The 14,617-nt window shown below is 43.1% G+C and overlaps 1 protein-coding gene across 3 annotated transcripts in view; it reads left to right on the top strand.

The window, feature by feature from the left end:
* The window catches only part of st3gal5 (ST3 beta-galactoside alpha-2,3-sialyltransferase 5), a 102,583-nt gene extending 90,018 nt beyond the window's left edge, over nt 1-12,565 (top strand). For all 3 annotated transcript variants that reach the window (XM_072497565.1, XM_072497567.1, XM_072497566.1), the window contains one exon: nt 5,165-12,565. In XM_072497565.1, coding sequence (XP_072353666.1) covers nt 5,165-5,440 — 276 coding nt within the window. In that variant the 3' untranslated portion in view covers nt 5,441-12,565. The remainder of the gene's footprint in view (nt 1-5,164) is intronic.
* The last annotated feature ends 2,052 nt before the right edge of the window (nt 12,566-14,617 follow it).

The raw sequence follows: 14,617 nt of genomic DNA, 5'->3' as shown, positions 1-14,617 counted from the left end.
CCCATCCACAGAAATCCACTTGGCATCTATGAAATGCTCTCTCAACCACAATTGCCAATTCCCTATTGGCAATAACCTTCAGCCGCGCAGCTAAAGGCATCAGCAGTCGATAAGGGTTACGGGTAGTTGTTGGAACAGACTGGCAGGGACAGGGATTGTCCCCAGAACAGGTACACGATCCAACAGTTGGCATGGTGGTGCCATGAGCGATTGCCCCCACCCCTCACTGAGCACACAGGTGGCAAGCCCAGCGCCCCCAGGCTCTTTCCTTGTGAGCAAAGATGGCTCCCCATATAAGCCCTTCTGCCACGTTTTTCAAAAGGAGTACTAATCGGTGCTAGCGTGAGCACTTGCTGGGGAGGCCGTTGGATATGGGGTTGCTCTCGTTAGTTGTATGGAAATGGGGCTTAAGTGGTGATAATTGGTTTCTTGCCACGACGGCGAGATTCTGAAATTGCCTCTGGGAACGGGCCGGTTGCATCGCATCTGTTTGCCGCTCGGCAAGGAACCTCTCCCACTCTTCACCAGCCTCTTTCCACTTGAGCGAGAGCGTAACACTGCCTGAGAATCGCACTTAGAGTCTTTCATATGGATCAGATTTTTCTGTAATTGGATGCTTAATGGATGTCTGTTATTAGTTAAGCTTGGCCTTGCATCCTTTAGCTTAAAAAGATTTGCTCACAAAAGTCCTGAAAGATTTTGCACCGTATTCTGTGGCGGGGCAGGCATGATGGCATATAGTATGCCATCCTACCCAGGTGCTCAACACCACTAACTCACCATTGAAAAAAGAAGATGGAGCTCCTGAGAAAGAAGATGGATCTCCAGGAACATTGAGGCTGGGAGATGGACCCCCTTCAGGACACTGAATCTGGATGGTCCACCTGTGGATGCTCCTCTTACTCACTGCTGTGATGTTCTTGGATCCAGTGTTGCCACCTGCCTCCGTCCTGAACTTGTAAAATACAATTCTCATTGTTGTGCATATAAAATGATAATTGGTTGTTTGACTCCACTTAGTGGTCGTTTACTGAATTGCAGTTTTATTATAGAGTAATCATAATGGTCTGGAATATCTTGGAATGTGTGTGCAACATCAATCTAGTGCAGAGGTCCCAGGAAATTGTGCTGTCAGTAAGTATATTAGGTTTTACACCACATCAGAATCTTCTGTGACATTTGCAGAGAGCTATTCTGAAACAGGTAAAAGTTAATTAGAATAGCTCTGCCCCATCCAAAACTGTGTCATTAACAAATTTCTCTTTGCTAGTTTTCTGGTTTCTCAGCTGCATGCTGCGAAAGAAAGGCACGCACACATTTTTGTCATTGAGACTGAAACAAGCCAAACTGATTTTTAAAAATACTTTGGACATTTATGTATGTTAATTTTCCTTTGCACATTGACAACTATGTAAAGTTGGCACCATGTGGCATTTATTGGCTTCCATGTTGCTTCTGAGTGGTAATTGTCCTTGCTGTGCCATATCCAAATAAGTGCTCCAGTAGATTCTGACATCAGACATCACTGGTGAAGAGGAATGCACAATGGCCTAGCTTATCACGTTTGACACCAGGATTGCTGTTGCAAGAAATTCCCAATTAATGTCATTCGTTTAAGGAATGGTTGCAGACCTGAAGCTTTTGGTGCAATTTAACGGAAAAGAGTCCCGTGTCAAGCTCTTTAGCCGGGTGTTTCCCGGCGCGCTCAGCGCTGAGAAAGACCACGGGACTCTGCTTCATTTTGGAGCCTCAAGGCCGCACTCAATCCCATTTCCTGCACTAACGAACTTCACTTACTGCAATACTTCAGTATGCAAATTTGCCTGATCTGGATCCCACACATTGTGGGCGGGATCCAGACAGTGATGTCTCAAGATCACGTTAGATTTCCTCTCACGAGATTTACCAGCTGTTAAATCGTGCCTCACCTCTCCATTCACTGGTGGCATGGTAGCACAGTGGTTAGCACTATTGCTTCACAGCGTCAGGGACAGAGTTCGATTCCCTGCTTGGGTCATTGTCTGCATGGAGCCTGTACATTCTTCCTGTGTCTGCGTGGGTTTCCTCTTGAATGCTCCGGTTCCCTCCCATAAGTCCCGAAAGACATGCTTGTTAGGTGAATTGGACATTCTGAATCTCGCTCTGTGTACCCGAACAGGCACCGGAGTGTGGCAACTAGGGGATTTTCACAGTAACTTCATTGCACTGTTAATGTAAGCCTACTTGTGACCATAAAGATTGTTATTACTATTGTTCATCATTACACGTAGCTGCTGAGTAGTTCCAGCATCTTTTTAGGTGCTTATTATAGTGACCATTCTAATAATAATTATTCAGTCTCTGCAACTACCGTTTTGTTTCTTTTGGGTTCCTTGCCTTGCATAATATGTCCTGACAATCAAGACAGGGAATTAGCTTGGTAGCTCTTTGCAGAGTACAAGAATCCCTGACTCTGAGAACCAGCAAGTGGCCTGGTGCCAGTGTTGGTTTTATAACTAACCAGTAAGAGCATAGAGGGTCAGTTATCTTAGTTGATTACATGACTAGAGTGGTGTGCAGAATGATGCCAGTATGCACGTTCAATCCCAATTCTGTCTTGAGGTGGTCTTGCATGGCCTCCTCGCCTTGCTACAGAGGGATGTAATGGCATGAGCCGTGATTATAAACCTACAGACAATGGGAGCACTGCATGAAAAGAGAATAAGATTTTTTGGGGGAACTTGTACACAAACTAGGTTGATGCTTAATAGCATCATCTGCCTGTTCAGATCCTACCATTCGAAGAACAGCATATTCTCCCGGTTTCCTCTCTGGCATTGTTCCCTCAACTAATACCTCTGAAACAGATCCATAATGTATAATAGGATCTTGCTGTTTGTAAAATGGCTGCACAATTTGCTTACATAACAGTAACTGCACTTAAAAATAATTAGATGTATTTGAAACATTCTTGTTCCCGATGGTGGGAGGAGTCCAGAACTAGGGGTCCCAGTTTGAGGATAAGGTATAAACCCTTTAGGACTGAATCGAGGAGAGGTTTCTTCACCTGGAGAGTGGTGAATCTGGAATTCACTATCACAGAAAGGAGTTGAGGCCAAAACGTTGTGTAATTTCAAGAGGGAATTAGATAAAGCTCTTGGGGCTAAAAGGATCAAGGAATATGGAAGGAAATGCAGGATCAGGGTATTAAACTTGATGATCAGCCGTGATCATAATGAATGGCGGAGCGGCTCAAATGGCCGCGTCTGCCTCCTGATTCTATTTCCTATGTACGTCAGATGAACCACTACCCAACAAGTATGCCATATCTCACCAGTTTGAGATGAATGAAAATAACTGTCCTGAAAGATCTGTCGAGTGATATGTTGACTGTTTTGTCAGTCAAGGGTCTGTTTCTACCTTTAAACTAAAGTCGTACTGTCTGCAAGGATTCAGTAGTAACTTTCCAAAGGGAATTGGATAAATGGTTGAATGGAATAACTAATTATAGGGCTGTGGGGACAGATCCAGGGAGTTCGGAGTATTTGGATAGCTCAACCATGGAACTGGTACAGGCACCATAGGCCAAATGATATCCTGTCTTCTATGATTGTCAGCTGACTCGATATCTGCTGCGAAACAGAATTGAGGATTACTTGACTTTCCCCTCCAAGCGAAAATATATACTACCTCTAAGCAATTCCATTGGTCGCTTGCACAATGTCTCTGAAAATTTGCATAAATATCAGTCTACATTATCTTGTTTAAATCTGTTCTCGTGCTGACTGTCTCTGGCTCTGACAACTTGGGTGCTGTGATTAAGGTAAACTGTGCAGCATCAGCTGACCTAAATGACGCACTAAAACAAAGGAAAATTGGGGGGAGAGCATTGATTTAACGAATATATTTTGTAAAACACTGAGATATTAACGTATAGATACACAAAGTTTAATTTAACTTTATAAAAGCACATCTTCCTTCGGTGGGAGTAGATTGCAAATATTACATCCTTGTTCAAAAGCTCAGCAGATGCAATCAGCTTCACATCAGTGGTGGGGAAACTTTCGAGTCAGTAATCTGACAAAATCAGCTGGCGTTTGGCAAACAATGGAAAATAAATGAAAATCAACATGGATTTCTTAAAGACATATCCTGTTTGACTAACTTAGTGAAATGATTGCTAGGTAATATAGTAGCACAAGACAGGTTTTAACATGGCTGGCAAGTCTGAGAGATTAAAAGGGTAGTGCTGCCTGGTTACAAAATTGGTTCAAGGGCAGAAAGTAGAAAAGTGTGTTTTTCAAAGTGGAGGGAGGTTTACAGCAGTTAACTGCTGCCTTCCGATTAAGTCCAGCATTTGAAAGCTTGGGGTGGCCTCCAGAGGCCAAATAAGGCCCTTCGGTGACATGGACCCTACATCTGAGGAGGTTGCCCAGTAAACCCTGCTAGGATTCTTTTCACCTGACTGTAGAATCCATCGCTAAATCGTCTGCATAGGTCCCAGTGCAATACTGGCAGCGTCCATCGCCTCAATGGTGCTGCTGGTACTGCACACTGTCTAGATTGGCTGGCAGTTCTGGGGAGAGGATTTCTACCCCACTGAGGCCTTGATTCAGTGCGAGGCTCAATGCTGTCAAGGTAAAAGCTTGATTGAACTAAATAGCATAAGGCTGCTTGTGGAAAGATGATGCAGTATTCCCACTGGTTATCTAAACGGTAAGCAGGACTCTTGGTGCAATTAAATTCCAATTTATGAAATTTTAAATTGTAGAAAATAGTAACGTAGCTGTGCAAACCTAAACTGAAAGTATTATGTATGTGCTGTCTCTTCCACCCCCCCCCCCCTCCCCAACTAAGGTACCTACCAGCAGCTGTCCTCGCAGATTTGGTTCCTGCCCCCTGCCTTTTTCTTGTTCTAATCTTTATCTCTCCAAGGAGATTACATAGCCTGTGGTGGGTGGCAAATATGGGAGCACAGGAGTGGTGGGTCATGATGCTTTTTGGTGAATATGGGACAGGTTTCATTGATGTTTTCCTGTCGGCTTGTTTGTTATACTTGCATTCTTTGTTGAAGCAACTATCAAAAATTTCAAGCTTTTTATTACTGCCCTAATATGGCACTAGACTTTTAAAAATAAATCGGTCTTGCATGAATAACATGAACGTTATCTGATTTATATTTTAGAATATTCCTACATTGGGAGTCAGCGCTGTTGTTCTGGCTACACATCTATGCGATGAGGTCAGCTTGGTAGGATTTGGATACAACCTTAGCCAACCACAAACACCATTGCACTACTATGAAAATGTCCGGATGAACGCTATGAAAGCCCAAACTATGCACAATGTGGAAACTGAGAGGAAATTCCTGGAAGATTTAGTTAAAGCAGGTGTTGTGACAGACCTCAGTGGAGGGATTCACTGCAAATTTTGCAATGAGCGCAATAGTATGACCGTTTGAAGTTTACAATACCTTTAAAAATAAAAAATGCTCTTCCAGAGTAGACATCATTTGAAGCCCATTAGCTAAGCTCTTTGGTACTGCCATTAAGGAAATATTGTGATTCATGCATGAATCTGCTGAAGACTTCTACAGGAATTTTTTTTTTTAAAATCATTTATCAAACGTGGAAGTGTAACTTAAAATAAATGTGACTCGCTGACTTAATTTGAGCATTAAGCTAAATTAGAGTCCGTAATGTAGCTGTGGCTTTTGAACAACTGGGTAATATTGTCTGCCCAGAGCATTTATGATGTGTTAAATTGAGATTGCAATGACCACTGCATATCATTCTCTTTATGAATTTTAAAAATAATTTCATGCCCCTTGAATGTTGCTAGTGGACATTAAGCCCAATTTAATAATAATTCAAGATCATATTAATTTAGAATTGCACTAATGAATTTGGCATCTTATTTTGGATGTAAACTTAATTGTTCTAGAGAAAGGCATCTCTGTGCTTTGGAAGGCACAAGACAATTTAAATTAGGTGTAATGCTGCAGATGTAATGTATTTGATTTTTGAAACGGTGCATGTCTTTCTGACCCTGATGACAAAACGGAAAGTTTGGCGGCCACACTTTTCAAATGGCAATGTCAGTGATCTATAGATATTAAATTTACTGTATGATTAGTACTGTACAAGTTGATGTACGGAAATATCAATTGTTCATCCCCCAGAATAATGTTGATTTTGTTATATAAATACTATGAGCTGTGGTTGGATTTCAGTAATAGCGTGAAAGAGCTGGCAGTGAACGGATAGTTTATTTTACACCTTTTTAATTTTTGTCTTTAAAGTATGTCAGGTGTATAACAGGTTACACGATTCTCTGTCATCCATTTTACATTACTGATAAGTCAGTTTCAGGCTTATGTTGTTGAGAAGTTTTAATTTACCAAAGACATCTAGTTGATGTTGGGTGATACTCGTGTAGAAATGAAAATCGCTTATTGTCACAAGTAGGCTTCAAACAAAGTTACTGTGAAAAGCCCCTAGTCGCCACATTCCGGCGCCTGTTCGGGGAGGCTGGTACGGGAATTGAACCGTGCTGCTGGCCTGCCTTGGTCTGCTTTAAAAGCCAGCTATTTAGCCCTGTGCTAACCAGCCCAGCCTAGAAGATAAGGTGACACTAAATTCTGCTTTCCACAGAAGTGTCATGAATGGAATCTTAATTGTGTGGAGTTAGTCACAGACATGCTGATGAATATTACTGTAAAACACAATACTAGTCTGATTATTTGTATTTTTATATGTACAGGCATGTAGCCCATTGATTGTGCTTATTAAGTATTGTCAAATGTATGGAGTCTTACTGATTTACAAAATTGTATTTTATAGTTTTATTCCAGAAATGAATGTTTGCTCATTGAATGGAAGGTCCTAGTGATTGCATTTTAAATATTTAAGCTTGGAGAAAATATATGTAATCTTTTGGGTAACCTGTTTTATTGGCTCAGGCACTGTCAATATCCTATTTCTGGGTTTTTTCAGTTGTGTAAGTGATTCATCCACATTGGAACCATGAAATTCTGGTCAGTTTGACAGAATTTACATAATTTGAGTACTGCATAACCTAAAAGATTACTGCCATGATGTGGCGATGCCGGCGTTGGACTGGGGTGAGCACAGTGCGAAGTCTTACAACACCAGGTTAAAGTCCCAACAGGTTTGTTTCGATGTCACTAGCTTTCGGAGCGCTGCTCCTTCCTCAGGTGAATGGAGAGGTATGTTCCAGAAACACATATATAGACAAATTCAAAGATGCCAGACAATGCTTGGAATGCGACCATTAGCAGGTGATTAAATCTTTACAGATCCAGAGATGGGGTAACCCCAGGTTAAAGAGGTGTGAATTGTATCAAGCCAGGACAGTTGGCAGGATTTCGCAGGCCAGATGGTGGGGGATGAATGTAATGCGACTTGAATCCCAGGTCCCGGTTGAGGCCGCACCCGTGTGCGGAACTTGGCTATAAGTTTCTGCTCGGCGATTCTGCGTTGTCGCGCGTCCTGAAGGCCGCCTTGGAGAGCGCTTACCCGGAGATCAGAGGCTGAATGCCCTTGACTGCTGAAGTGTTCCCCGACTGGAAGGGAACATTCCTGCCTGGTGATTGTTTCACCTGAGGAAGGAGCAGCGCTCCGAAAGCTAGTGACATCGAAACAAACCTGTTGGACTTTAACCTGGTGTTGTAAGACTTCGTACTGTAAAAGATTACTGCCTCACTCCTGTAGTTTACAGAAAAAAACTGCATTGTATTCACTTTTTTGCTAATGCACGCAAATGAAAAAAAAACCTATTGCAATATGTTTATAATAAATGTATTGTCAATGACATGTTAAAGATTCTTAGTATAGTGAGATGTTATTATTAGAATCCATAGACATGGAAAAGCTACTAATGGTGATACAGCAAAATGTTTTATAAAGCTCCAAATAATTGATCTTTGGTTCTAATTTGGCAGAAACAAAAAATATCTATCCACTAGTTTTCCAGTGTTGCACCATTCTTTCTATTTAAAATAAATCTTGTGCATTACACTGTTCATTTTTTAATGGTTTGTGAAGCATTATCTCACAGTTGGATAGACATGATGAGCTTAAATGTTCATTTGGCCTATCAAAAGCAATACTTCTAATGAGCAAACTACCTAAAGAGTCAAATAACCTTAGATTGTTTTTTAAGGAGGTTTAAGAGACCAACTTCATGGTGATGTTTGCTTCTCTCTGTTTCTATTTGGGTAATATTTGGATAGAATTTTCAAGGAAATGTTTATGATGGAGTTTCCTGTAATAGGAGATCCTATTATGATGTAAAGCCGCATAAGAATTTCTATCGCTCCTGTTATGCTATGCTAATTTTAAAAATCTACCCCAAATTTTTGAGGGGTCGGTTGTGAGCAATAAAATATTTCAAATTTGTGACCCATTGATGTGATATCGGATTTCGACTATAGCACTCTTATGGGCTCGCACGGTAGCACAGTGGTTAGCACTGTTGCTTCACAGCGCCAGGATCCCAGGTTCGATTCCCGGCTTGGTTCACTGTTTGTGCGGAGTCTGCACATTCCCCCTATGTTTGCGTGAGTTTCCTCCGGGTGCTCCGGTTTCCTCCCAAAGTCCAAAGATGTGCAGGTTAGGTGGATTGGCCATGCCAAATTGCCCTTCGGTTAGGTGGGGTTACTGGGTTACGGGTTAGGGTGGAGGTGTGGGCTTAGGTAGGGTCAGATGGGATGTATCCCCAGGGCCAGATGGGATGTATCCCAGGTTGCTGTGGGAGGCAAGGGAGGAGATTGCAGCGGCTCTGACAAAATAATTCAAATCTTCTCTGGCCAGAGGAGAGGTGCTAGAGGACTGGAGGTCAGCTAATAATAGTGTTATTATTCAAGAAGGGAAGTAGGGAAAAATCAGGAAATTACAGACCCGTGAGTCTAACATCTGTGATAGGGAAACTACTGGAAAAAAAATTGAGGGACAAAATTAATCTCCACTTGGGAGAGGCAAGGATTAATCATGGAAAAGTCCAACAGGTATACAGAAAATCTGGAGGTATAGTTTTTGCCATCACTGCCCATTCTGCACTGAAATCAATACCCCGCCCTCCCTCCCCACTGTATACAGAAAATCTGGAGGTGTGGGTTTTTACCATCACTGCCACACTGCCCAATCTGCGCTGAGATCAATATCCGCCCCCCACCCCCACTGTATACAGAAAATCTGGATGTATAGTTTTTGCCATCACTGCCCAATCTGCGCTGAAATCAATCCCCCCCCCCCCCCCCCCCCCCCAAGAGCACGGGGGCAAGGGTGTTCATCCAAGTGTGGTACTGCCCTGGCATTTTTCTTTCCCCCCCCCCCCCCCTGCTTTGCGCCTCAAGTGGGTTCCCCTCAACAGCTTCTCATTTTGCAAAAGCATGGGAGAATTCTTTGCGGGGGGACATATGATGGGGAAGCCCTTTAATAGTATTGATATTTATTTAAATGAGGCAGAAGATCGTTATGTCACCGCTGGCGAGAATCTCGTTTTCCGATTCTTGCGAGATATTTCTCCCACATTGCTGCACTCTCAGCAGATGTGGGCACAATCGTCCCCAATATTTACAAAATCGCAGGTTGCTGAAGTTCTGGTAAGCTACTTATTAATGGGCAAGAGTTCAAAGCACTGAAATTGTTTTAGAAATTTGCAACAGCTGATTGAAAACAAGTTTCAAATTGTCCAAATGTCTTTTTTAATCATAGCTAGACTGTCTAATAATAATTTTATTTTCTAATTATACGTTTGCAATGAGAGGAGGGTAAACCCAAAGGGGGCGGCATGGGAGCACAGTGGTTAGCACAGTTGCTTCACTGCTCCAGGTTCGATTCCAGCTTCGGTCACTGTCTGTGTGGAGTCTGCACGTTCTCCCTGTATCTGCGTGGGTTTCCTCCGGGTGCCCTGATTTCCTCCCACGGTCCAAAGATGTGCAGGTTAGGTGGATTGGCTATGCTAAATTGCCCTTGGTGTCCAAAAAAGGTTAGGCGGGGTTACGGGGATAGGGCTTCGGTAGGGTGCTCTTTTCAAGGGCCAGTGCAGACTCGATGGGCCGAATGACCTCCAGCACTGTAAATTCTGTGAAATGAAATTTGCACAAATCAGAAATGTCTAATTCACAATTATTACAAAGTACGAACTGACTTCATGGCTTCTTGTATTCCCGACCCGTGGTGAAAAGCGAGCAGCAAATCCGGTGCCATAATTATACTAAGTTGCATATTGGAAATGCAGTTAAGATTAAGGAACTTGATTAACCTAGAGGGCATTTGGCAGCACTCTGTTATTGTTCAACTTCTGATTGCACGTTCATCATAAAATTCCATGGGCGCGATTCTCTGAAATGGAGACAGAATGTTTGCGCCGTCAAGGTTCACAACGGCGTGAAACGGCCCCTATCCCTACCGATTCAGGGCCCGAAAATGGGCTAGGAGCGGTGCCGCGTCATTTACGCGTGCCAGGCCTTGGCGCTGCGTAAAGGCGGCGCCGCATACATGCCGTGGCCGGCGCCGCATAACTGGCGTCACCCGTGCATGCGCGGGTTGGCCGGCGCCAACCCGCGCATGCGTGGTTGCTGTCCTCCCCGGGTCCGCCCCGCAAGAGGATGTCCGACGGATCTTGCGGGGCTGCGGAAGAGAGGAGGTCCTCCTTCAGAGAGGCCGGCCCGACGATCAGTGGGCGCCGATCGCGGGCCAGACCCCATTTGAGGCCCCCCCCAGCGTTCCCGCACTGTTCCCGCCGGCATCGACCAGGTGTGGACGGCGCCGGGGAGAAACCGCCGTTTTGGGCAGGCCGCTCGGCCCATCCGGCACTGAGAATCGCGGGGGTACCGGTGAATCGCCATTTTGGCTGTCTCGGACGATTCACTGGACCGCGCAAAACGCGATTGTGCTGATCTGACCGCTTCCGTGAATCGCGGGAGGGCGTCGCACCGGCGTCGCGGGAAAATTTGGCGACCCAGGCGATTCTCTTAAACGGCGCGGGAGCAGGGAATCGCGCCCCATATTTGGGGTTCGATTCTCGTGTGTTATTTTTAGATTCTACATTTATGCGGATTGTATTTTTGTAATTTAGGTTTACACTTTTCTGTTAAAACAGAAAATTGATTTTAAATGTACATAGTAAGAAGTCTTACAACACCTGGTTAAAGTCCAGCACATTTGTTTGGAATCACTAGCTTTTGGAGTGCAGCTCCTGCACTCCGAAAGCTAGTGATTCCAAACAAACCTGTTGGACTTTAACCTGGTGTTGTGAGACTTCTTACTGTGCCCACCCCAGTTCAATGCCGGCATCTCCATATCTTAAATGTACATGTAATGTAATCGTCAAACTAACATTGTTGTTAAACAGCACTGAATTAAAAATGATAGGATTTGGTTCTATGTACATTGCATATACAGGTAGTGTTCAAAGCTTTACAGCATTGCTATGTAGGAACACGTGTAATACATGAAAGAAAGACTGCATTTTTAATACATCTTTCACGACCTCATGATGTCCCAATGCACTCTACGGTTAATGAAGTAATTCTCAAGTGTAGCAACTGTCGTAAGAAGGAAATTTGGCAATTTGCGCACAAGGACATGTGAACAGCAATGTTTCGATGTTCAGATAATCTGTTTTACCTGTGATGTTGGTTGAGGGATAAATATTGACCAGATCTCCCTACTTCAAAATAATGCCATGGCCTTCAGAAGACAGACACATCCTCAGTTTAACAGTTCAACTGAAAGAAGACATCTCCCAACAGTTTAGCAATCCTTGGTTTGTCTGCCTGTATTTTTGGTCCAGTCTCTGGATTCATACTTACCCCTAGCCTGCCTTCTGATTCTACCAAGAATGGTGTCCATTGAGCCGCAGTTGACACACCAAGGTTTTTTTAAAAAATTACCCAAATTATATGGTACAAAAATGTTATCTTTGTAAAAATTAGTATTTCTGTGAAGTTGTGCATTAATATCTGCCATTGCTACAGTTTGTTCGACAGGTAATAGCAGAGGAGCAAGACAGAGTAATTGATTCAGTCCTCGAGTCTGTTAAATAATGATCGGATTGAATGGTGGATTACCTGCTTTCAGTAGAGGACATTAGATCAAGAGCGTGATTATTTCACATCATTTGAGTGGACTTTGGGATGAGATTTGTTTTGTAATTAATACATATTTTAATCATGATTTCATGACACAAATCATTAGCTGTCAATGTACATTTTTGATATGTTTCCTGTCAGTTTCATGTGAACTGTCTGAAGCAGAAAGTATACAGTATTTTATTCTATAATGTGCATTGTTGAATGCCTTTTAATTAATTTGGGGTATTGACCTGAGCAGAGCATTCACTTAGCACTGACATCTCTCATTGTGAACAAATTAGACTATAGAAGGATAATGTTGAGAATCGCAATTTGTTTTGCACTAAGCTCTGATGCAGATTCATTTTTATAATGGGTTCCAAAACAGGAGAATTTAAATCTAGTTGTGTAACTCTTGCTTTGACATGTCAGTATTCTTTCCTTACCTCCCCCTTACATGTACCAATAAATTTCTTCAGTTAAAAAGTGGTTTCTGCTAATTTCTTGTCTGGTTCAAATTTTTTTAAATTCAACCTCTGGTACCGAAGTAAGCAACAGGGTGAATCATGGCATCTGTGACACAGGGTGCTGACATTGCTGTCATAATGGCCAGTAACTGCCTGGCTCACCAGCATTGGATTTGGAGGGTGCCCCATGGAATCCCACTCAGAGGTTCTCAGGTAAGGCTTCATTCATGTGGCAATTGTCCGGAAGTGCTAACTTTCCCTTGACAATTGCACTGCGCTGGGACCCATCTGACAAAGCAACTTAAATCGTGAACTTCAGATGGTTCTGCCAATTTTACATGCAATAGTTACTCAAGACCTAGAGGAAAATAACCACTTCTAACTTATTTAAAACACCAGACCGAGCTCTGCATGTGACTCCTCTCTCTTGCTTTCCCGAGAACAATATAAGATACAAATTGGTATTAGGCTAAAGAGCATTTGGCTTGACAATATAAGCCATGAGTGGCAGGTGTTTTCAAAAATAAGATTACAATTCAATACTGTAACTTTTATGTGGTGTTGGGAGCAAGTAATATTGGCAATGTCTCCCAGTTTGCTGTACGTTGCTCAATAAGGGAAGTTGCTGAAGCTCTATTTCAAAAGAGATAAGTACTTTTCATTTTCGCCATTGAGAAACGGGAAGCGTGTACACATGACTTGGCAAGGATTGCAAGCAATTGACTGCATGTAGTTTTGTGAGTTCCACATGTCAACCTTGAGATGTATCACCATGTGATTCAATTCCTGATTGTCCATTTGGTGGCTGACTCGGTGTGGAGTGGGGTGCATCCTGGAATGCTCAGCTGACCTGACATTTGATCGCAGACTCATTTCTCCCTGCATTTGCTGCTTGCAATCTGCAGCAAATGCAGAGTGAAACCAGACTGAATGGATGTGAAGCAAAGAATGGGAGGAAAGGTACCAAAAAGGAAAAGATTCAAAGGGTTATGTAGGACCTGGATCCCAGCAAGTGTAATGGGGTTGGGGGGGGGGGGGGGGCGGGGAGAGGCCGCTGGCTAAGTACTGAGGCTAGATTTAAATGGTGCTCGCCTTGCATGAACACAAGCCACCTGCCTAGGCACATAGCTGTTCAGCAAATGTTTAACAGTGGCTGCACAACAATTGTAAATTAGCAGGCAACTCAATTTTAGGCTGTGTGCACTGGAAACGATTGGAACAGTTTAATTGTGCTTGCCATCCCTCTGCCAATTGTTTTTAAAGCTATCCAATATACTCCCCAATGTCTTTAAAGATACCTTTTATTTGTCAAATATCTCTTGCAGCTGCCAAGTAAAAAATCCTAAAGAAGGATAGAGAGATTAACACTCTGACAAGGACCTTGTGTTGGTAAAGGATATCTCTTACCCTGCTGAGTACAAATGCTTATAAGGACAAGAGAAGGATTAAAAATCTAATCAACACAGATAGAATAAGAAAGACTACTACATCGGTTGTGATATTGTGCCTATATGCTTTGTAAAGGTGCTCAGCAGAGGAAGGGTTAACATGGAACGGGAGAGTGTCACCACCCGTTATGATGCATAAAATCACATGTTTAGACTGGTAGAACAGTCTAGAGCATGGTTTTTCAAACTGCGGTTGCGACTGGGTGGTTCGGGGGTGGGTGTTGGAAGGGTGGAGGAGCAATTGGTTGTGGAGTTCCCCATTGCGGGAGCGTCATGCTTTTAAATTGAGAATGCTTGCTGCGACTTGCTTTAAATGGAATGATGCAGTCTTCCACCAGAGCAATGGCAGAGAGGTCATGCACACTGATGTCACGCTCCCTGTTCGTGTGCTTTTGGTGCAAAATCAGGAGAGGTTCCTCCATTTTTTAGCTGCTAGCAAGCACGTCAACGAGGTGGTGAAGAGCTGAAGATTAATCATTTTAAACAAATGGGGAACAAAGCAGTACAAAGATGATTTCTTGAGGTATGGCTTTTTTAATTGTGCCAATGTAAATCCTGATGCAAAGCCCAAGTGTGTTATATGCAGCGAAGTACAGGTGAATGAGAGTTTTAAAAACCCTCAA

The sequence above is a fragment of the Scyliorhinus torazame genome, chromosome 3 (assembly GCF_047496885.1).
Source record: "Scyliorhinus torazame isolate Kashiwa2021f chromosome 3, sScyTor2.1, whole genome shotgun sequence".
Taxonomy (NCBI): domain Eukaryota; kingdom Metazoa; phylum Chordata; class Chondrichthyes; order Carcharhiniformes; family Scyliorhinidae; genus Scyliorhinus; species Scyliorhinus torazame.
This window is presented reverse-complemented; position numbering and strand designations above follow the sequence as displayed.